Source organism: Dama dama, chromosome 12 (assembly GCF_033118175.1).
Source record: "Dama dama isolate Ldn47 chromosome 12, ASM3311817v1, whole genome shotgun sequence".
Lineage (NCBI taxonomy): Eukaryota > Metazoa > Chordata > Mammalia > Artiodactyla > Cervidae > Dama > Dama dama.
Genome location: NC_083692.1, coordinates 44,506,315 through 44,530,263, shown reverse-complemented (window position 1 = coordinate 44,530,263; position 23,949 = coordinate 44,506,315). Strand labels below are relative to the sequence as shown.

Genomic DNA, 23,949 nt, shown 5'->3' with positions numbered 1-23,949 from the left:
TTTCCCAGAGGTTATCCAGCTACTCTCAAAGCATATGAAGAGTAGACACCAGGCTCCTAGTAGCTCTCCCTCTCACCATGCTAGGCCATCTCTCAGAAAGCTGAGATTCACATTAAAAAGGGGAAAGGAAACTAAGTCTGTGTGTGTATGGAAAGTTGTCAATATGAAGTAAATAAACCAAAGTGCCCAACAGTGTATATAACATGGTCTTATTAGCTTAAACAAGAGATGCTTGTATATGCATTAAATGTGTGGCAGGATACATGGGAGATGTTATCTCCAGAAATGGGAGTAGAGGGGGATGTAGAGGTACTCTTAACTTGATACAGATTGGTGTATTTACTGCTTTTGTAATAAAAAATGAATACTGGAATGAGGGTTAAGATCAAGGGGAAAAAAAAGGAGAGAGTTCAACTCTAAAGAGTTCTTAATTTGAAATTAAAGTGACAAATGATCTGGAAGACAGGCTGAAAGCAGACAGCAGGAGGGAGGCTGTGTTGTTTCAGCCTACATGTGTGAAGGTCTCTGGGCCTATGTGGGGGCTCCATGCAGGTTTCCAGCCCCTTAGGGGAAGATTCTATTTTTGTCTAGGAACAGAGTAACTCAAAAAAAGAGACTTATGTAACATCTCTAGGTACAAATCCAGATAAAATACAGGAAACTACAGGGTTTATCACCCAATGCTATTCACTTTTCTATCTGTTCTAAATATAACATTGTGCAAGGTTTTATTCTCAAAAGCTCTATGGCTGGAGCCTTGGACTATTCTGATGTTCTGGTGTTAGGAAAACCATATTTATGGATTAGTCTGAAGCAAATTTATTTATTGACTTTTTCCATGTTCTGAGGAAATATGCTATGTGTACTGAGTCTTAAAAAAGTGAGTTTCCCAGCAGAGTGATCTGCTTCTGGCTCTTGTGTATGTGGCCTATTATGTCAGAAGGAGCAGAAAGCAAACTTGCCTTTGATTTCCTCACCTCTTCCTCTTGCTAGAATACTGTCATAATAAACTAATGCCACTGTAGCAGATTCAGAAATACAGAAAAACACATTATCCATAAGCCCACCACCCAGAGGTAACCACGTTTAATATCTTGTTGTGTTTTATAGCTTATGTTTTCATTTTTGTATATCTGTTTATAAGCATGCTTGTAATTGTACCAGGTATAGTTTGAGTTTGTTTTTTGTTTGAGCCTAGTTTTAATTTAACCCAATGAATTGACTAGCCCCTTGTATCATTTTTATAGTTCTTTTTAATGTCAATATTTAAAAGTATGATTTAAAATCACATATTATTCCATCATAAAAGCTCTACCATAATTTAACCCTTCCAACTTTTAATTTGGGATTTCAGAGTAGGTTTTTTGTCTGTGGCTAATTTATGATTTTTGTTGTTGTTTAGTCGCTAAGTTGTATCTGACTCTCTTGCAATGCCATGAACTGTATGTAGCCCGCCAGGCTTCTCTGTCCATGGGATTTCCCAGGCAACAATACCCGAGTGGGTTACCATTTCCTTCTTCAGGGGATCTTCCCGACCCAGGGATCAAACCCATGTCTCCTGCATTGCAGGCAGATTCTTTACCATCTGAGCCATCAGGAAAGCCCAATTTATGGTTTGCGGGCAATTAAAAAATCTCTTATACAAACATAAGTGAGGTAAATAATTGTAAATGTTTTCCTTCCACCCAGGTGTTTGAAGGTTTTGTATACATCCCACCCCATTCTGCCTTGGGGTAGAGACAGAATGAGTTTTTACAAATTAGCTTTGGTTAAGTTTTCTTGCTTGATTCCTTTCCTCTTGTACCAAATTGTGGCCATCACAGAAACTGTATACTGGTACAAAATTTAGGAAGCTAATCAAGATCAATTAAAAAATAATTCTGTTTTCCTGTTTAAGACCCCTTACTCATCTTTAAACTTATGTTCTATACTTATAATTGATTTCACAGTGTTCATTTTCAAGGAGATTTTAGAGCGTACTTTCTTTGTGCCGGACTGAAATAGTCTTGCCAGCAACCCCATGAGGAAAATGAGGTTGCAGGAAGGTGAGCTTCTGCTCATGGATGTGGAGCAGCTGCACGGGGCTGTGACCCGGAGCCCAGGCTCTGCTCCAGTGCATGCTCCAAGGTGATCCAAGCAGAAAGCACCCCATCCTCCTGCCACTTACCTTCTGGTGGAATTTCTTCATAGGTTATCATTATATTCTAGAAGTTCTTACTATAGACACAAGCTGGTTGTCTTCATCATTTCTTTTCTTTTTGTTTTTAAAGAAAAAGTTAAATCCTGAAGGGGTAGTTCATCAGAAGGCAAAGGAGAAACCCCATCTGTGCTGAACCAAGCTCCCATAAATAATTTACAGGACATATTCAGCTCATTTCCAGGTTTTTGTTTTTGTTTTTAATTTCATTAAAAAAATTATTTTTAACTCGAATTTAGTGAATGTGAGATTTGGTGGATAGAAGCAGGAGTGGGTTGGGAGTGAATCTGTGTATAGGAAGAGAAAGTGTCATGAGAAAAAAATAATAAGTTGGGATGTGTTCAAATTCATGTTATGTAAGGGACCCTATTTTGGTCGGTGAGTCTTTTTCTGGTAAGAGGGACATTAAATGGCTAGGATTACCCTAATGCTGAACTGAGGGAAGCAGTGCTAGTACAGATATGAAGCTTCAAAGTAAAATACTAACTAGGATATGCTCACAGCTCTGAGCTGGTGCAAGCTTGTGTAAAAGGCTTGTAAAAAATTAGAAAACTTCAGTCTGTTTTTAAGTTGCATTCAATATGTTTTTGTGAGGAACGTTGCTGTAAAAGACTAATGTGCTGTTTGTGGCAATAAAAAATGCAGTGTTTTAGCAGAATCGATGGTGTATTAATTGCACATTCATGTAGCATTTTATAGTTTAGCAAGCACTTTTAACAACTTGGGTTTTCACAAAGACTTTTAACCTGTGTACTCTTGTCTTTCATCATAAAAAAAAATGGGACAACTAAAAGAAACCAAGACTTCTTGAAGAAGTGGCTGCTTCCGGGGCCAGGGCATGGGGGGGACATGAGCCTGCCAAAAGATGCTCTCAGAGGATGATGGGGTTATGTGGGAAGGTCTCTGAGCCTGCTTGATTGGGCTTCCACTGAGCAAATCAGGGCCCAGTTGGGCATCAAAATAAATAGTAGCAATGGATTATAACCTCTTGAATAAAGTGAGAATCCATGAGTTCCCTATAATGTAAATAAATAATACACTGGGGAAGAGGGAACCTTCCTCTGTATACTAGAAGGCCACCTGAAAACTGCAGAAGGAATGATTTAGAAACGTCACCACTTACCAGCTGTCTTAATAATCAGGTTCAGGCAAGAATCATTAATGGATATTAAAACTGGGGTATTCAGGTTTGAGGGGTAACATGCTATGTGTGTGCTCTCAGAGGACATCCCCACAAAGTACTTTTTCATGACAAAAGGCTCAATGGTAACTGTACAGTGGAGAACCATGGCAGTTGCCACCTTGACCAGATGATTGGAGTAAACACTGTTGGGGATGGACTAGCAGACAGCAGATGCCTCCTGGTGGTACAGATGCACGGGGAGGATCTCATCGCTGGTCTGGAGTGTTCCTGCCAGTGTCCTTTACCCAGAGCTTATCTGGAAGAAGCACCAGACAAGCCCAGCTGGGGAACAAAATCACTGGAGACAAAAGAAAATGACCACTGAGGGCAACATGTGATCTTAGGTTTTCTTTTGCTATAGAGATATTGTTGGGACAGTGGAGAATGTCTCAGTAAGGTCTATAGATGAGACATAGGGTTGTGTCTGTTCTCTGACTTTGATCATTATACAGTAGTTATGTAGGAAAGTTCCTTGTTTGGGGGAAGTGTTTAGAGAGAAGGAAGGGAAGAGAGGAGGGAAGAAGGAAGGGTTTCCCAAGAAGGGGCAGTGTTGTCACAAGGCTTACTGCAGAGTCAGCCCCTCAGTCCCGGCTTCCCGCGAGGGAGGCGGGCACTTCCCCAGGGAGGAAGGAAGGGGCCAGTGCCTTGTCTCTCTCCCCCTGATGCTTCGTCTGTACCAAGACCCTACATCTTTCCTGGGGCTGACCCCTGGCTTAGAATGCCCCCTTCTCTCCTCCCCACCTGCCTGAAAAAAGGCCCAACTGGGAGGTTTGGAGGAAAGAGCAACAGAGACGAGGTTAGGAACCCGGGCACAGCCTCTAACCTGAAAGGGGGAGGCACTGCGCAAGGGGGCGGATGCCATGCGATTCCCCCACCCGCCTCAATGACTGGATGGACTGGATGGTTTCTGGGGCCCTTTCTGCTGTTTCACGTGAACTTGTCTTCTTCTAAGACTCGTCAGTTGACTGCATTTCTAAAAACTCCTCAAAAGCTCTCCCTAAGCCTCATGAAAAATGCTGTAGTCCCAGCCCCTGAAGGATTGATTTTTGGAGCGTCTTCCTGGTGTACATACCTCCTGCACATCATGTGTTCAGACCTGTAGAATGTTGCCTTGATCTCTGCTGGCACTGTAAGTTTTCAGTAAATCCGTGGGGTACTGTTTGCTGGGTTGGTCAATTCGTTCCTTCCAGCAGCATGTGGAGGGGACACCAGCCACGTCCCAGGCCTGAGCCAGGCATGGGGGGACCAGAGGGGACACATGGGGCCTGCTGTTGAGCAGGTGGATGCACATCCTGGCACCTGATGGGGCAGTTTCTGTAAAGTCACTTGTCCTTGTGACTGGAAAGGAGTAGGTAAGAGAGCCAGAAGCCCCTTCTTTGCTCCCAGTTAGTTGTATGAACTGGTATGAGCCAGATAACCTCTGTGAGCCTCAGTCTCCTTGCCCATCAGTGGAATAGCAACCTCACTCCACTACCTCCCCCCACATTGCAGTGCTGTAGCCCTTCAGTGGGAGAATTCTGTGTCAAGCTTTGCAGATAGAAGGCAGTCCTGTCCTCAGTCCCTCAACATGCATATATGGATGCAAGCGCTTTGAAAAACATGGGGTCTTTTTTAATGAAGCATAGTTGATATATGATATTATGTAAGTTATAAACAGAGAGTCTTAAACCCACAGAAAATGATAGCGTGTCTCTACCTTCTGTGTTTTGTGTGTGCTGAGTTGCTCAGTTGTGTCCAACTCTTTGTGACCGTTTGGACTGTAGTCTGCCAGGCTCCTCTGTCCATGGGATTCTCCAGTGAAGAATACTGGAGTGGGTTGCTGTTTCCTCCTCCAGGGGATCTTCCTGACCCAGGGATTGAACCTGTGTCTGCCATGTCTCCTGCAGTGCAGGCAGATTCTTCACCCACTGAGCTATGGGGGCTGAGCTTGAAAGAGAGAGCATCTCGAGTCATGAGGGTAAAGTGCAGGAGGAAGGGCCCTGACAGCCCCCCTGTTCCAGCGTGTGGCTCAGACCCCGTCCTTGGTCACGGGATTGAGTGCGCCTTGTCCTTGCAGTGCACCAGGTGGCCGAGCGCGTGGAGGCCCTGGGGCAGTTTGTCATGAAGACCAGAAGGACCCTCAAAGGCCATGGGAACAAGGTTCTATGCATGGACTGGTGCAAGGATAAGAGGAGGCTCGTGAGCTCCTCTCAGGTACGTCACACCTGTCGGGCGATGGTGGGCATGCTTCTGATTGTAAAGCTGAAGGGAAGGAGCCATCCTTTTCAAAAACCCTCTCAGGACATTATGACTCTGCCTGTTTGCCAAAGGGAACAAATTACCTCGTTAAGAATTCTCTGGCATGCTTGAGAACTTAACTAATTTGGGTAGATTTGCAATTGGCAGTAACTAAAATATTATAAACTCTGTTTGACAAACCATTCAAAAGTGTTTCTTTCTGAGCATATTTCATGGTCTTATTTGTAAGGGAAACCATTTTTTAATTAGGATGTTTTTCTCCCCCAAGTTGAGGGCAAAAGTGAAGTGCCACCGTGGCTACTTTCAGCTTAAGAGTTTAGCAGTTTTTACACCTTAAGGAACACATTTAAACTATGTATTTTGTGAAATATAATTTTTGTCATTCAGCTTATATAGGTCACATCATTGATTTTGCATCCTGTGTATTACTTATTAAACCGCTGCATGACAAATTTCCCCCAAGTTTAGCAACTTAATCAGTGGATATTTGGTATCTTACATGGTTTCTGAGAGTGAGGAATCAGGGGCAGCTCAGCGGGATGGTTCTGGCTCAGGGTGTCTCACAAGGTTCCAGTCAATACATTGGTCGGGGATGCAGTAATTCGACAGCTCAGCTAAGGCAGAAGCTCATTTCCAAGATGGCCCGCTCACTTGCCTCTTGGCTGGAGGCCTTAGCTCCTCGCTGTGTGGACCTCTCCATTGGTCTGCTCATGACACGGTAGCTGGCCTCCCACAGCGACAGAAGGAGACAGAAGCAGAAGCCATGCTGTGTTTGATGACCTGGCCTCAGCAGTGACATCCCCTCCATTCTGCTGTATACCACTGGTCCCACAGACCACGCCGATGTAACGAGGGAGGGGCCTGGACAAGGACATGTCCCTCAGGAGGCTGACTACACTGCTTAGTGATTTTTATGTCTGTATTGGTGTTTCACGCATTGAACCACACACTGAGGTCATATATATTTTTGGCTAGTTTAGCCCCTGGCTCCTGCTGCTTCCTTTAGTCCAGCTTTTTCAAAGGAAAATTTGATTTTTGTTTATAGCCCTTATAAATATTAAAACTGGGGAAAAAAGTGAAAGTGTTAGTCAGTCAGTCATGTCCAACTCTTTGCAACCCTATGGACTATAGCCCGTCAGGCACTTCTGTCCAGGCAAGAATACTGGAGTGGGTAGCCATTCCCTTCTCCAGGGGGTCTTTCCAACCCAGGGATCTAATCTGGGTCTCCTGCATTGCAGGCAGGTTCTTTACCATCAGGGTTCAGAAGCACTGGGGAGGTACATATTCTGAATAATCTGAGCTCTAATATCCATGTTGGTACGGTATAGGACAGGTGTTATTAATCTCCTGTATTACCTACAAATCTAGTACATCACATTGCATGTGCTTTTTAATTTATTAGTTATGTATTTTACTGGAAATGAGAGCAAAGAGAAGTTTTTGCTCCTACCACCCTGTCATAATTGGTATTATTTTAGAGCATTTCTTTCTAGGCTTTTTTCCCCCAAATGCTCCATTTTACAAAGGGATTGTTCAGATATCCATGTGACTGCCTAGCCTTTTAGACTTTTTTTAATCCTTAAAAGAACACCATATGTTGGGTTTCTGTCACTCTCTACTGCTCTTACTAGAGAGGGAGGGTGGGGAGGAGGGCTGCGTGGGCACCGCTGAGTCACGCCATCCATCCACCTGGACTGCAGAGGGTGTCTGGAGGTGGCTGGGGGTGGGAGAAAGGTAGGGAGCAGCAGAAGGGCCCTGGAACAGACTCTGAGTGACTCAGAGCAGCCTTTCTCCCCTAAAAGGCAGGAGATTAATCCGCCTGACTGTGGGTGGGGGTTTGGGGTGGAGGCTCAGTCTCTCCAGGTACATAGGCCCCTGGTGTATATATCTGTGCTCATGGAGGGGCCGCATTTAGTCCTGAGTCTGATTTTAGCCTCATGGGAGCCTCTGTCTCTCCGGAGCACAGTGGGTGGGTGGTGGGGCCAGGCAGGCCACCTGTGCGCTGAGGGAAGCCTCTGAAGGGAGCGCTGACTTGGGCGATGCACCGAGTCTCTACCCCCACCCCAGCAAGCAGGGGCTCCAGACCCCACCCCACCCACAGCTCTCTTCTCTGCTCTGTTATCTAATCCACCCAAACTTTGTGTTTGGGCCTTTAGTCAGAGAAATTAGACTAGAAGAACCAACGTGCTTAGGAGTCTTAAAAGACTCCAAGCTGCCAGCTTTGACCTTGACCATGACTCCTCAGCCCCACGCAGCGTGATCTTAGCATCAGATGAAGTGAAGCAAGCCTCTGTGTCACTTTAGTTCATCAGACCTTGCTGGTGTCCCTAAGTCACATCCGCCTCACTCACCAGATTTGGCTCCAGATGGCTTGAGTGATTAATAAAAAATCCAGCCCACCATAGAGGCTGCAGATTCTCCATCCCTGAGGACTGCACATCCTCCACCCATGTGCTGGAGGAAATCTACTTGGCCATTCTCCTCCACTGCTGGCCGGAGCCTGGGGGCCTGGACTACCCGCATACCACGTTCTGGGCAGATGACTGTGCTGTGGGGACTGGGGCTCATGTGGGTTTATCTCTGGTGAGTTTGTATTATATGGATGAGATCATAGCCCCTCCCCACACCCCCAGTGAGGGCCGCAGCAGTGGCTGCAGTGAACGTGGCCACATTGTCCATGGTATCGCCAGCCCAGAGCTCAAGTGGGAGCGCTCTGTGTTTCCTGAACAGCTGCCCACGGGGGTCCCCACCACCATAGGTGTGAGTCCCATGTTTGCGGCATAGGTGTGGTAGGTGTGAAATGTCAGGGTAGGGGATGTTCCTGAGCACCTGGAGAAGTCGGACTGATTCAGAACTGCTCCACAGCTTCCACACGGGGTGGGGGACCAGGGCTGGGGTGAGGCTCTTATACAGTCCTACAGGGAATGTGGACTCCAGGGTGAGTGGGAGAGAGGAGAGACTGGCGGGGAGGGTGAGGAGATGGAGACTGTTAGTGGCTGTTAGGCATCTGAAGGTCATTTCAGGTTTACCTCATCCCGGTATAACTCACTGACATTTGGGGTATGGTGGTGGTGAGAGTTTACCCCCAGTTTGTGCTTGGTTTATAAATGGTAGGAAAAAAGTGTCTGAGCATTGCTTTCTGTTGTTGTATCTATGCAAGGGATGCAGGGTTTAGAACTGAGCCTTGCACCAGCCTGGGAAGTGTAGTCCCATCTATTCCTGTTTGCTCAAGGGTGCATTGTAGGGTCTTGATTGTCCAGACACTTGCTCTGGTTTTCCAAGCGGTTCTCAGCAGTTCACCTGTTAAGTCTTGTTGACAATTCTTAAACTCTTTACTCTGTTTTGTTTTGTTTCTCTTGAAGTGTAGCTGATATGCAATAGTATATGTTACAGGTGTACACTATAGTGATGTACAATTTTTAAAGTTTGTATGCTCCATTTGTAGTTATTACAAATATTGGCTCTATTCTGTGTGTTGTACAATATATCCTTGTAGTTTATTTTATACATGACAGCTTGTACCTCTTTTTTAAATGTTTTTTATCATGGTTAAAGTCACATAATATAAAGCATACTGTTTTAACCAGATTTAACTGTATAGTTCAGTGGCCCTAAGTACACTCACACAGTTGTGCAACTCTCACCCTCATCCATCTCCCAAATTTTTCACTTTCCTAAACTGAAACTTTTCCTGTTAAACACGTAACTCCCCACTCCCGATCCCAGCCTACCCCCAACCCCTGGCATCTAGCGATGTAGCAGTTTGTACCTCTTCCTCCCCGCCCCCCACCATCTCCCCAGTGGTGATCACTAGTTTGTTGAACTCTTTACTCTTTTCCTCCAGGATGGGAAAGTGATCGTGTGGGATTCCTTCACCACTAACAAGGTAAGGCCTTGTCCCCGGTGGACTGAGGCACTTCAGAATCCCAGTCCTGTCCTCATCCTCTCCAAGCATCGCACTAGTGGTTGCCCTGCCCCTCGGGAGCCTACTTGGGGGTGTAAACTCCACAGAAGCCCATCTGTGTTCAGATGGCTCAGCAGCCCGCTGTAGCATTCATTCCTCTCAGGTCCAGCCCTTGGCCGGGAGAAGAGCATGCAGGCCTGACGTGGAGGCTGCTGACATGGAAACAGAAAAGAGTGTGGCCCAGAAACGTGTCACATTCACACTTGCTACTGCATTGATGATTTTTCTTCTGATTGATGAGAAGAGATACCAAATCCCCAGTCTTCTCTTCCAGCTCTCTCTCCCACTAGACCCCATGGTGGGTGGGGAGCTGAGACTTCAGTGGGATTAAACTGCACTTCATGGGGTTGCCATGGAGTCTGAGCCCCTTGCAAGTCTGGTGTAGACATGCTCTGCTCCAAATGAGACCTAAGTTTAGACTATTAACTAAATGAAAAGGGCAGAATCTATGTGTAGGTGAGCTTGCGTGCCTGCATTGGGTTGGCGTTTATGGTAACAAGTACTATATATTAAATATGGAGTCCAATATTTACTTAGGAAGACAGTCTCCCTTTCACTGTATAAAAAAGAAAACCCCTATCTGTCTCAACAGCATCCTTATTGTGCATTATTGAACACTAAATGTCATAATAGGCAGTTGGTCTGGTCAAGAACCATCTTGTAGAGCAAAGTCCTAAATGGTCTCGCCCCTGGGGAATAACAAAAATGACAATATAGCAGTTTGCAGAGGGCTCCCTATATGTCACTCTGCCTCTCCCAGCACTCCTCGGCATCTTCAGGAGTAGGGGAGTGGGGATCCTTCCATTTAAGCCTTAGCATGGTGGAAAGCACATGCTGCCTGGTTTCTGGGGAGCTGTGGTGTTGCCACTGGAGGCCCCTGGCAGGACACGTAGTCACTGCTGGTCAGCAGAAGGGCTGGATGGCCTGTGCTGAGAGTGGCCACCTCACCTCCTTGGTAACACTCTGAGGCTATTCATGGTGTCCAAAGGGCTGCCAGACTGGGAGTGACAGCAGAATCTTGACAGGAGTATCAGGGCCAATGTCTCCCCACAAAAACACAGAGGATCATAACAGGAAAGAAGACCAGCACTTGAATGTACTTTAGAAACCATCTAGTCCCGTCTTCTCCCTTGCCAGGTGGAGAGGGAAACAGGTAGGACAGATGGCCAGCCTGCGTGAGGCTGCATGTATCACTGGGTCAGGACCGGGACCAGGGCCCATGGCTCCCAGGGAAATAAGGCCACAGACTCAGAAGTTTTTTAAGTGTGCCTTGGTTGCTTATCTGTATATGCAGGAGAATATGGGTGACTCAGACCCCAGCCAGAATCCGAGGACTTTCATGTCCTCTTAATGCTTCCATTTTACTGGTTCCCTTTTCTCCCTCCACTCCCTCTCCCCACCCTCACCCACATTCCTGCCTGGAATAGTTTAGGACCCACAGGGGACAGAGGCTGTCGTATACTCACTCACAAGTAAACAAACTTACACATATAAAAAATCGAGTGTGTTTTCAAGAGTATGTTTTAAAAATAGCACCTGAGTAAATAAGATGAAGTGTGTGTGTGTGTGTATCTGAAATGAAATTTGGATAGTCTTTTCAAAGAAAATGAGCCCCAGTATTCATTCAGAACAACAGGGGGAGTATAGCAGTAAGAAAGAAGATGTTAAGGATATTTTTTTGCTAGGTGAGATTTTTAACTCGTAGAATACATGATATAAGGTTTGGATGATTATTGGAGAGCTGAGTCTCCTCACCAGTCTCAGCCCCTTTGAAACTGGAATGTAATTTGGTAGATGCCTCAACAGTTTTACTTGTTAGAAGCTGACATCTGTGTAGAAGCACCCTCATTTATTGTAAGCACGGTGTGTGCTGTGTTTCAGGAGCATGCAGTCACAATGCCCTGCACGTGGGTGATGGCATGTGCCTATGCCCCATCGGGATGTGCCATTGCATGTGGGTAAGTAGGGGAGACAGCAGCCTTTCATATGTCCTGTTAGCCATAAAACACTGTTCTGTAAACAAAACATACAGATAAGAACTTGTAATTTTTGTTGATTACTTAAGCACTGTGCAATCCTCCTTGAATTTTATCAAGGAAAAAAAACTGCAGAATGTCTTTCATAATTTATTTTCATTACAGATTGACATGAGTATAAATTTAAAATCTATTCTTTCTGCTCTCAGATGCTGTTGGCAGGGACCACAAATTTGTGCAGATACTTTGGAAAGCATGTTGGTAATATGTATTCAAAGCCTTGAAAAGTTTATGACCATTGATCTAGTGATTCCACTTTTAAGAACTTGTTTGAAAGAAAGAAATATAGAAAAAACATATGAGCAATAACATTTATTGTATTGTTATTTAAAATAAAGCAAAAAGGGGAACAATATGTGCACCAAAGGAAATTAAGTGAATGGTGGTACATGAATTGAATGGAATATTATGCAGCTGTTAAAAAGGAAATTCTTAATGACAGTAAGTGAAAAGAGCATCAAGATTAATAGGAGTATTGTGCCTTAATCTGTTTTTCTTGTGCTCAGTTTAACAGAGTTGGCAGTGAGAATTACAACCACTATAATTCCCTGTCCTTGTGTTAATTCTGGACCATTCAAAGTATTTCTATAGTAAAAGCTCAGCCATATTTAGAGAAGTGTCAGCATAAAGGCTGTGATGAACTACACCAGAATGCAATTGTAGTTCTCCTGGATGTTGAGACTATGGGTGTTTTTCTCTTTGTCACAATGTTGTCTATTTTCAGTTTTTTTTAATCACATGTTTTTATAATCAAGAGAAAATAATCATATTATTTCAAATATGAAAATGCTGGACCTCCAAGCAAAAACTTTGGAGCCTTCTCCAGCCAGGGTCACCCCAGCCATCACTCCCCACATCTTCTCTGTTTAGACCGTTGTTTTAAGGCAACTTCCCACTCTCTCCACTTGCTGAGATCCCTCTGGAGACCCTGCTTACATACATGCATTTCATATTTTCCCATTTTTTAAATAACTCAAAAGTAGATTGTATCGTTTTATAACTGGATGGCAATATTTATATAAACTGTATACCCATGTACTTCCTAAAAGGATATGAAGTGACCACAATAAAAGATATAGATATAAATATAGATGTGAACACACATACATGTTTAACACATTTATATACCTATGACGCAGTTATAAGGTAGGTGTGAAGGAGTTTGGACAGCTCAGCAGTTATACGGCATAAACCCCACTGGACTCCCCTCAACTTCACATAGGAACAGGGTCATGCCCAAAAATTACCATCAGGCTCAGTAATTAACTAGAACTCAGTAAAGTGCTATACTTAACGCTCACAGTTTCATCACAGTGAAAGGATACCAATTAGTACCAGCCAAAGGAGGAGATGCACAGGGCACAGTCCAGGAGGGGTCTAAACGTGGAGCGTCCGGTCATCCCCTCCCTGTGAAGTCACATGGCCTTCCTCTTTGCATCACACTGCAGAACTTTTCTGCTTCACATAGCATTACAACTAATCCTAAATGTGAGTATCCCAACAGAGCTACAACAGTGACCCTGAAGCTTCAGAATAGGAGAACATGTTTCACCTCGAGGGTTAGGGAAGCCCAGTCTGGAGCATGCTTGTCCGTTGTCACAGCCAGGTGCCAATCATTCTCACCCATATGATCTATAAAAAAGCTTGCCAAGGCCAGTCACTGGTCATAAACTAGCCAGCCCTACACCTGTACCTCCAAGCAATTAGAAAGGCACAGGGCCTCAGAAGAGAGTACCCCTCCCAAATGTCATTCCCCACTAAATAGAAGCAGGGCTCCTTGGAGTCAGTCTGGGCAGGAAGAGAATAAAGCAAGCTGAAGGTGTTTCCTTGTTCCAGGAAGCAAGGGAACATTCAGTCATATCAGTGGAGTCGTATAAAACAGAAAACAAGACCCACTTGAAGGGGCCCTCAGTGTCCAAATTTCAGATAATTTCAGCATCACATGACATGATGATAGTAATGGATCTTAACACTTTTGACATGCCTTCCTCACTAAGTTTGATCATTTCTGACTTTTGATTTAGTGAGAGACTTGCAACGCTTCCTTTCACTTAAACACTTGGAGGCCATTGTAGGGTTAATAATTGGCCTAATTTCATTATTGTTGTGTCTCAGAAAATAGGGAGGCCTGAGGGGAAGAAGAGAGATGGAGGAACAGCTGAGCAGTGGAGCAGTCAGAACACATACGGCATTTATCAATTAAGTTCACCATTGTAAATGGGCACAATTTGTGGCATTCCTAAACCATTACAGTAGTAACATCAGAGATCACTGATTACTATAAAAAATGTAATAACAATGAAAAATTTTGTAATATTGTGAGAATTACCAAAACATGACACAGAGACATGAAGTGAGCAAATTGCTGTTGGAAAAATTACACTGATAGACTTGCTTGAGGTAGGGTTGCCACAAACCTTCAATTTGTAAAAAATGCAATAAAGCAAAATGCAGTAAAACAAGGTATGCTTGTAATTACCAGCAAGTCACCCTTACTGTAGAAAGATCTTGTGGTCCCCACTTTGACGAAGTAATCAAAGTTGGCACCACCAATCTTGGACTGAGAGGCATGGCAAACCTCCTAAAGTGAAGCAGTAAGAAAGAAATATACAGTATCACCTTTATATATCGCCTTTGTATTGTTGCTAAAAATGTTATACTTAAATGTAACATTAATAAAAGTGAAAGTGTTAGTGGCTCTGTCCTGTCCAGCTCTTTGTGACTCCATGGACTGTAGCCCACCAGCCTCCTCTGTGCATGGAATTCTCCAGGCAAGAATGCTGGAGTGGGTAGCCATGCCCAACACGACAAATCCAGACTGTGGGACATTCTGTAAGACAACTGACCTAGTGACATCTCTCATTATAAACAGTCAAAAACTGTATCTGTCCGCCATTAAAAGATCTTGTTGTTTAGTCGCTCAGTCGTGTCCGACTCTTTGCGACCCCATGAACTGCAGCCCCCCAGGCTCCTCTTGTCCCTGGGATTCTCCAGCAAGAATACTGGAGGGGGTTGCCATTTCCTTCTCCATTAAAAGATCTTAAAAATATATAAAAACAGAATGTAATGTGTAGACCTATTTGGGCTCTGGATCCTTGAGACAGTTGGGAAATTGAATATGGATGGCTTACTACATGGTGTTACAGAATTTTTGTTAGTTTTTCAGATGTGATAATGAGTTAGTGATTATAAAGGAATGGTCTTATTTTTAGGAGATGTAATTTGCAGATTGAAGTATTTAGACGTAGTATGTCATATCTGCAACTTGCATTCAGATGGTTCAGTGTTTGCTCCCACAAATGCGACAAAATGTTAAGTTAGCGAATCCATGTGAAAGGATCTGGGAGTTCGTTGTACTATTTTTCTTTCAGTTTTACTATCCATTTAAAAATATTCAAAGTAAAAGTTTAGGGATAGGTTACAACATATAATACTGCCAAAGGAAAACATTTTTGAAAGTGTGTGTGAATGAGAAAGTATACACATGTTCTATCGCCCTGTGTTAACATTTGACACTTCTGTCTTTTCCTGCTAGTGGTTTGGATAATAAATGTTCTGTGTATCCACTGACATTCGACAAAAATGAAAACATGGCTGCCAAAAAGAAGTCTGTTGCTATGCACACCAACTACCTGTCAGCCTGCAGCTTCACCAATTCTGACATGCAGGTAAATCAGGGGCCTGGGTGATGATGGGCCAGCCTGCAGGGGGAGCAAGTTCAGTGTGGAGAACTAAAGAGGGGGTGCAGGTGAGGAAACTGTTCCAGTGTCCCTCTTCACAGGAGAGTGTGTACACTCCAGCAGTTGGCCCTAAGAGGAAGCTTCTGTTGCTTCTCACTGGTTTTATATGTACTATAATTTATATATATATATAATTTTATATAGAAGACTAAGTCACTTTAGTTGACTCTTTGCAACCCTGTGATCATATCCCACCAGGCTCCTCTGTCCATGGGATTCTCTAGGCAAGAATGCTAGAGTGGGTTGCCATGCCCTCCTCCAGGGGGTCTTCCAAACCCAGGGATCAAACCCACCTCTTTTATATCTACTGCATTGGTAGGCGAGTTCTTTACCACTAGTGCTACCTAGGAAGCCCAAATATTTTATATATATATATATATATATATATATATATATATTATAATTTAGGCCACACCACATGGCTTGCTGAATCTCAGTTCCCCAACCAGGGATTGAACCCAGGCCACAATGATGAAAGTGTGGAATCCAAACCACTAGCCCACCAGGGAACTCCTAGTTACATTATTAATTTTAATAAAATCAGAAATGGGTAAAGTCGGGGCTGTTGGTTGTTGGTATAGTTCAAATGAATTCCCTGCCATATCAAACCTCCTTCTCTCATTGAGTTGGTGGGGGTGGGAGTGGATCAGGGAACCTTCTGGGGTGGTGGAAATTCCTGTCTTGAGTCGGAGAAGTGGTCCCAAGGTCCTCCTGTATATAGAATTTCACTGGGTGCTGACTTTCAGAGTTGTGCACTTGACACACCTCACTGTACCTACATTAGACTTCTGTTTTAACAAATGTGAAGAGAGAAGGCTTCATATAGAAAATCTGTGCCCTACTTTGAATAAGCCACAAAGTGGAGATAATAACGTAGGCTACGTTTTCTTTCAGAATTCTAAACATCCTGCAGTGCCTTTGTCACGTCTCTCCAGCAAACCCTCATAGATGCCACCACCCACATGGCCAGCTCCCAGTGGTGGCTGAGCAGCGGGGAGGCTGGGAGCCTGGAGCTGGAGTGGGGGGTCATAAACATGCCTTGAGAGGCTGCCTTGGCGGACAGTGTGTTGTCAGTGAGGTGTGAGGGGAGCACTGTGGGAGGCAGGCGGCCTGAGAGGTAGGAGGACTAGGTTACATGCCCTGCATGGTGGAGCTGACCCTACAGATGGTGGGGGCCATTGCAGGGCTTGGGGCAGGTTGGGTTTATTTGAAGGAGGAGATTGTCTGAGTCAGACTAAAGCCCATTCTGGTTTCAGCTGACTGATGTCAGGAGGTGGGCCAGCAAGGGTAGTGGTAGGGAGACCTGGTGATGGGTAATTGTTTGATTGCTGTCTGGGGGCAGTGTTCTGATTGGGAGGCCCGTGTTGACCCTGTTGTTTGCCACCAGGAGTCTCGCAGGTCTGTGCAGTAGGGGGCATGGTGGCCCGGGCTGTGGCCGTGGCCATTCCTCATGTCTTTGGGTGTGAGGAGCAGCCAAAGCAACAGAAGATGTTTAGTCTGATGTTCTAGCTGGTCAATTCTAAATGAGGTTTTATTATCCTCTGTGTTTCATTTTTCTCACCTACAAGTGAGGATGGTAGTATATTCCTCCCTCATGAGGTTTTCTGAGCATTAAATGAGATGATTTGATAAAATATTTAGTGTTGTTGCTTAGTAGCTAAGTTGTGTCTGACTCTTTTGCAACCCCATGAACTGTAGCCCACCAGGCTCCTCTGTCCTTAGGATTTCCCAGGCAAGGATACTAGAGTGGGTTGCCATTTTCTTCTCCAGAAGTACTTGGTATAAACCCTGGTAAATATCAATAAATGCTAGCTCTTATTATTTTATTATTAACACGAAGCTTCACAGGTGATTCAGATGCATGGCCTTTTTTGGGTACCACTGAACTCATGAACTAAGCATCCTTCCAGCCCTGGGATCTAAGATGAATAATGAAAACCTCAAAAGGCTGGTGTAAGACCTGCACGTTCTCTGCATTCCAAAATAAATGAGTGATGGTGGCGTTAGAAGATCTGGTTAGTGCATTTATCATAATGAATGTTTGATTTTTAAATTTTATTTTTTACTTACATTATAAATAAGATCACAAATATTTAAAATATTTTAAAGATTAAGAATTTACTGTTAACTTTTAAAAAACTATTCATTTCTTTGATCAAAGAGTATGTCATGAAAAATTTCCATTAAAGAGCTAGACTGAGGACTTCCCAGGTGGCTCAGATGATAAAGAATCCTCCTGCAATACAGGAGACCTAGGCTCAATCCCTGGGTTGGGAAGATTCCCTGGAGAAGGAAATGGCAACCCACTCCAGTATTCTTGCCTGGAGAAACCCATGGAAAGAGGAGCCTGGTGGGCTGTAGTCCATGGAGTCTCGAAGAATCAGACATGGCTAAAATGACTTAGCACAGCACACTCTGTTTCATGAATTTTTTACAAAGCTATTAGTCCTGGTAAGTAAGTTGTTTAGTTCAGAGTCTTATCTCACAGGATCAGTTTATTTGCTGGAGCAGGCAGCTAGCTTATTTTTACTTGGTCTCAGTATTGTCTAATGCAGCACTGGGAAAGGGTGGCTTGCCCTGGAATTGATGAACATGGGGACAGGGAGTTAGATGGGTTTCCTGCCAATCCTGTTAACAGAACTCCAGGAGAGCAGCAACCAAGGCACAGTCTTTCTGCAGCCCTGCCACCTAGCAGAGGGCCTGGACGCGGTCAGCACACAGCAAAGGCCTGGTCCTGCATGTGTGTGTCCACACCCCTCAGTGGCCCGGGGAGCCTCTGGGTGTGGGGTGCACGTTAATGTCTGGGAAGCTCCGTGGTGGGCTTGGCTGCCTGTGGGGCCCGCTGGGGGTTCTGTTCAGCCGGCATTCACAGAGTGCTTCCTACGTGTCAGACAGGCAGGTACTGCAGGAAGGCCTCCAGATTTCATCCTCGGCAAGAGGGCAGGCGTGTAAACAGCTCGCGACAGCAAGGGTGTCAAAAATGGACTGTCTTTCTCAGTACTGGCGAATGAGTTCTGTGCTTGAGTCCAGATTCAGCAGGGGGGTGTGTGTGTCTGTCTATCTGTCTGTCTGTGTGTAAGGAGCCTTCTCTTCCCTGTGGAACTGCAAGCATCTGCTTGGCTTCCCCAGAGGCCCTAATGATCCCCTTCCTGTCGTTTCCGGCGACAGATCCTGACAGCAAGTGGCGACGGCACGTGTGCCCTGTGGGATGTGGAGAGCGGGCAGTTGCTGCAGAGCTTCCATGGGCATGGGGCTGACGTGCTCTGCCTGGACCTGGCCCCGTCGGAAACCGGGAACACCTTCGTGTCTGGGGTAAAGATCCAAGGAAGATCTCTAGGAGCCCTCTGTCCACCAGGGAGCCTCAGGGTGGCACTTCCTGTCAATCCGTGGGACTAGACGGGACACCCCTGGAGTGGGGCTGAGATTCCTTGGCTGAGTAGCAGAGAGTTGGCATCCAAGAGCAGTAGAGACAGCAGCCAGGGCACCAGGCAGCTCAGGTAGAAACAGCGGTGAGGCATAGCCGTGGTGTGATCAGGGCTTTGGCACCAGTGGGACACTCTCCCGCCCCACCCCTGCCAGCCTCCAGCCCCTCCAACTCCCAGGCACAGGGAACGGTGTGTCTGAAAGCTCAGAGTCGGGCAGGCAGGCCACCATGGCAGAGGAGCACCACATGAGGAGTTAGGACACCTGGGACCGGCCTTTGCTGCCTGACTCCACATTTCATCCTTTGTAAATTGTGCGGAAGGCACAAGAGCATTTGCCCCCCACCTCCCCATATATTCTACTATATTATGAATAGTAGAGGGAAGAGTTTCCAGTGTCTTATGCAAGTAGGAAAGGCAAGTATTTCTAGGACATCTGGGAATAAATGTGGAGAACTGAGCTGGCTGACCCGACCCGGGTCCTGTCTCATCTCTGTGAAGAGACAGTGGTGGGAGGGGACAGAGATGCAGACACCATCTAATGATGTTTGCAGCTGGAAGACATAAAGGCCCTTTCTTCCAAGCTGCCCACTTCTTAGTTCTGGACCTCAGGTGAGGGTTGTGAAGCCTCTAATTGATTTTCTTGGATATTTGGCCCCATCTGTGTAAGTTTCATTCCCGTGTCTTTGTATAACTGTATTTATCTCCAATCAACTGCGCTGTTTTTTCAGATCATTGATATAATTATAGATCATATTGTCTCTTTCAGAGTATTAAACTTCGTGGTTTAGGGTCCTCCAAAGATTTGAATACTCTGATTACTTTGTCTGTACTCTCAGTAAAGATGTTGTAGAGTTGAATCCCTATTGCAGGTCTTTCTGAAATATCAGTGTGGTACCTCACCCACCCCTTCCTCTGAGTTGAAACCAACAATCTAATTTTAACCCATTTTTCCTTCTGTTTGTCCTTTGAGAGTCTAATTATACTGCTCATGCTTGATCACAGACTGCTCTGCAGAAATTTATCAAAATGCTCCTAGGATCAGGATAGTATGCATACTATTGGTGTTTTTGAGTCTCTGGATCATGTTAGCTACCCAGAGAGGGTTCATTTTATAGGTGTTGAGGTGGATACCCAGGGAGGTGACTTGCCTGAGCCACCCAGCTGACTGTGGGCAGCCCCCTGACTAGGCTGCTGGGCTGCAGCTGGCCAGGGGCACCTGGCTGTCCACCTGTGTTCAGGCTGCCCCACACACCTGAGGCAAGCCTGGGAGGTCCCACCATACCCACTGTCCACTTGCCCTCCCCTCTGGCCTTATGGAAGCAGAGATAAAGAGGAGGGGGAAACATGAAGAGAAATGCCTAGGAGGAAGGGGAGGAGGAGGCCCTGGAGAACTTGCAGCCATTTAGAAAGATAGCAGAGAAGAAGACATGCTAAAAAGGGTGTCTGGGTACCTTCTTTTGCTCCCCCTACCCCAGGACCTAGCTCTGACTTCCTGAGGTCAGAGGGAAGTGGCCTTAAATAAAGCTAGTCTCAGAGAAAAAAAGCATGTTGTCAGAGCCATTTACTAATGGGAACTGAACGATCTCTGTGACATAACCAGAACTCATACCTGTCTGTGGGCAGTCCTTGCAGTAGTCATAACTCTGGGTAACTTTGCATTTGCAGGGATGTGACAAGAAAGCCATGGTGTGGGACATGCGCTCTGGACAGTGCGTGCAGGCCTTTGAAACACACGAATCTGACATCAATAGTGTCCGGTCCGTGAGTAGAGTGTTCACATTGCTTCTCTGTTTTCTGCTGTCTCCCAGCCTGGACTAATACTTAGCCTCCAGCCTCAATTTACTTTGCTGAGAGGCTTTTCCAGCAATAAGAGCTGATGTGTGGTGAGACCGAACGGTACTCCAGATTTCTTGGAGAATTTTAGTGTAATTGCACCAGAGGCAATGGCTATTTCCTGTCTAAACGAAGTCAGTGTTTTTTGTTCATTCATTCAACCAATATTTATTAAGTACTTATTTGCTGAACATTATTCTAGGAACTGGGAATACTGTTTTAAACAAGATAAAAATTTCTACTTTCCTATAGGAGACAAACAAGACAAAGCACAGATAAATGTACAGTGTACAAAGATACTGATAAGTTCCATTGAAAAGTAAAACAGGGAACTGTGATGGAGATAGGTTATTTCTTTGACTGGTCAGGCATCTCTGAGAAATTGAGACCAGGATAGTGAAGAGCCTTTCAAAGAGCTGGGAGGAGGATCAGGGAGATGAGATGCTCAGGGACCTAACAAAAGGCCAGGTGACCACTTGAGGTGGCTAACATGATGCATGTTTTGTCTTCAAAAGATCACTCTGGCTGCTGTATGGAGAATGCATTGTAGGGGGATGAGAATGGAAGTATTATGGCCAGTTAGAAGGCTGTTGTGTGAGTTCCAGATAGAAATGATGATGGCTGAAACTAAAGAAGACACTGTGAGGATAGAAAGGTTTAGAATTGGGAAGGATTTGAGATTTTACCCTACTTTGAGACTATCAAGTTAAGGCTGCCAGAGTTTTGTGGATGCTGGAAAAAGGCATAAGATTCCTGGGTTAGAGATGAAGGACAGTTGATTACTAATAGTGATGGTAGTAGCTCTGCTAGTTATCCAAGCTCCAGTATCACAGGGTGACATGAAAAGGACTAAATGACACCTGGGCGTGCAAGGGGTTGCATTTCAGGAGGAGAACCCTGAGCTCAGGGAACCCGAATCTTTTATAAGGGACAGTAAACCTTGATCTGTTTGCGGGAGGGTTGGAAGCAGTGCAGGGAGAAGGCAATGGTTGCACATGGATTCTGGAGTTCTGTCTTGGGCTAGCCAAGCTTGAGATGCTACTGTATGACCAAGTGGAGACATCAAGTAGGTAGCTGGATCTGTGAACTGGATTCCAAGAGAGATGTCAGGACTTAACATATACATTTGAGAGATGGCACCATCAGGACAGCATTTAAAGTACAACCACTGAAGAATCTTCATTATACTTAGAGGAAAGCACTAGACTTATTCCCCTTAAAAGCTAGAACACAGTAAGAATAATTACTTTATTAGTAGAAATGTTAATGAGGATTTTCTAGCTCACTGACCTTAAATGTAGGAAGGGAAAACACTATCACTTTTTGCAGATGTATAGAGATTTACCTAGAAAATCCAAGGAAATAATTTGAGAAATTACTACAGTAGATGAAGTTATTAAGATACAGGAATGACTATAAAGCCACAAAAATAAATTCCTATATATTCATGAAATTGCATATATATTCATTAAAATTGCATATTCTCTCACCCATGCTGTTCCCTTAACCCAGAACCCTCTTCTAATGTTCATCAGGTCTCAACTTACAGTACCCTCTCTCCAGAAGGCCTGATTATTGAGGAGAGGGTGACTGTAACAGTAATAATATCACTTGTTGCATGCGTTTTATCTGGCCCCATGCCATGTTTTTTGTGTATACTGTCTTATTCAGTCTTTACAATAGGAAATGTGCATTATCCTCCTCACTTTTCAGATGAAGAAACTGAGGCTGGGCCAGTTGAAGTCACTTGCCAAAAATATCCCCTGTAGTGAGTGGTCAGTGCAGTCCCCTGTCATTCAATTGCAGTGTCTGTGTTTATAAGCACTGTCTTATACCTGAGCCTTTGGAATGGGGTATGTGATCAGGGGAAAGTAAGGATGTAGGCATCTGCCTATGTTCAGTGTCAGATACAAATAGACATATTGTCTCATTTATCCTCACCAACACTCTGCAAGGCCAGTGTCAACTGTCCCATTTACAGAGAAGAAACTAAGGTCGGCCAGTGGGGCCTTCTGGCTGAGCCTCCATTTCTGGTCTCTGTAATGAGGAGTCCTTGTGTCCCTAGAGTCCAAGGGCCCAGCATGGGACGGCCTTCCCAGAGGCTTCTGACGGTCACCCAGGATTGGGAATCACTGCTCTAAGTGCCTTCTCCCCACACTTCCTCTCTGCAGGTACTACCCAAGTGGAGATGCCTTTGCTTCAGGATCAGATGATGCTACGGTACGTTTAAGTCCTCAAGAGCTTTTCCTATTTGAAGGAGAGATATGCTGACCTAATTTTATTTTTCAAAAGTAATTGTTTTCCTGATTACAGAACTGATATGACTTCTATAAAGAAAACTTAGGGGGAAAAAACTAAATTTTGTTAATCATTCTACACAAGAAAAATCACAGTTGAGTAAATTCCTTTTTACTTTTTAAACAAATGCTGTTTTATAATTTGCTTTTTGCACTTAGCAATAGATTGTGAACATTTTCTCATGCCAGTAAATACTTTCCTACATTATATTTTCTTAACAATTGAATAGTTTCCCATATTATGGATATGTCATCATTTACTAGCCAATCTTCAATCTGGGGACATTTAGGTTTTTTTAAGGATTTTTTTTTCCCTGTTAAAAACTGCTATAAGCAAGTATTTTTGGTACCTCTCTTATTTTTTCCTGAGGATGAATTCTTATATGTAAACTTAATGAGTCAAAAACTGGCCTAATTTTAAGGCTTTTGATACTAGTTGCAAAATAATGTTGACCTGTTTTTCAGTAGGCACAACCTTATTGTGCTCTCAAAATAGCAAATATCTTATTAAATAATGAATTTCACCTTAGTTGGCTATTGTGAAACAAATTACAAGGAATAGATTGAGAGTTTGATAATAATGAAAATTTAAAACTTCTGTGTGCCAAAGAATATTTAACAAAATACAAGGGCATACATTTGGGGAATTTTAAAAGCTTTCCTTACCCTTTGGAATTTCTTGGAAACAATTATAAGGATTTCATCCTCAGCTATTCTAAGAAAATATTAAAGATGCATATAAAGATTTTGATAGCAGAATGATCATGGCTTCCTCATAATTTTATTTATAAAAGAGAAAAATTAGACACAATCAAGACACTTAGCAGAGTATGGCTAAGCAGGTTCTGATATATCCACATGAGGAATATAACAACCACATTAATCCTATTTTTTGAAGATTATTAATGATATTTTAAAATGTTCATAACATCATGCTAATTGAAGCAATAATGAAACATCCACCCCATTTAAATCCACACATAAAACAGATTAAGACTGGGACTTCCCTGATGGTCCAGTAGCTAAGACTCCAAGC

General features: G+C 44.2%; 1 protein-coding gene across 5 annotated transcripts in view; it reads left to right on the top strand.

Moving 5' to 3' along the window:
* GNB5 (G protein subunit beta 5) overlaps positions 1-23,949 on the top strand; it is a 31,548-nt gene that overhangs the window by 3,919 nt on the left and 3,680 nt on the right. For 2 of the 5 annotated variants that reach the window (XR_009695112.1, XM_061157172.1), the window contains exons 2-9: positions 5,437-5,573; positions 9,463-9,504; positions 11,464-11,540; positions 11,768-11,815; positions 15,154-15,286; positions 18,527-18,670; positions 20,449-20,540; positions 22,788-22,836. Coding sequence is in view for 4 of the 5 variants with exons in the window: in XM_061157172.1 (XP_061013155.1) it covers positions 5,437-5,573; positions 9,463-9,504; positions 11,464-11,540; positions 11,768-11,815; positions 15,154-15,286; positions 18,527-18,670; positions 20,449-20,540; positions 22,788-22,836 (722 nt within the window). In the remaining variant the exon portion in view is untranslated. The remainder of the gene's footprint in view (positions 1-5,436; positions 5,574-9,462; positions 9,505-11,463; positions 11,541-11,767; positions 11,816-15,153; positions 15,287-18,526; positions 18,671-20,448; positions 20,541-22,787; positions 22,837-23,949) is intronic. The other 3 variants (XM_061157175.1, XM_061157173.1, XM_061157174.1) reach the window with 3 other exon arrangements.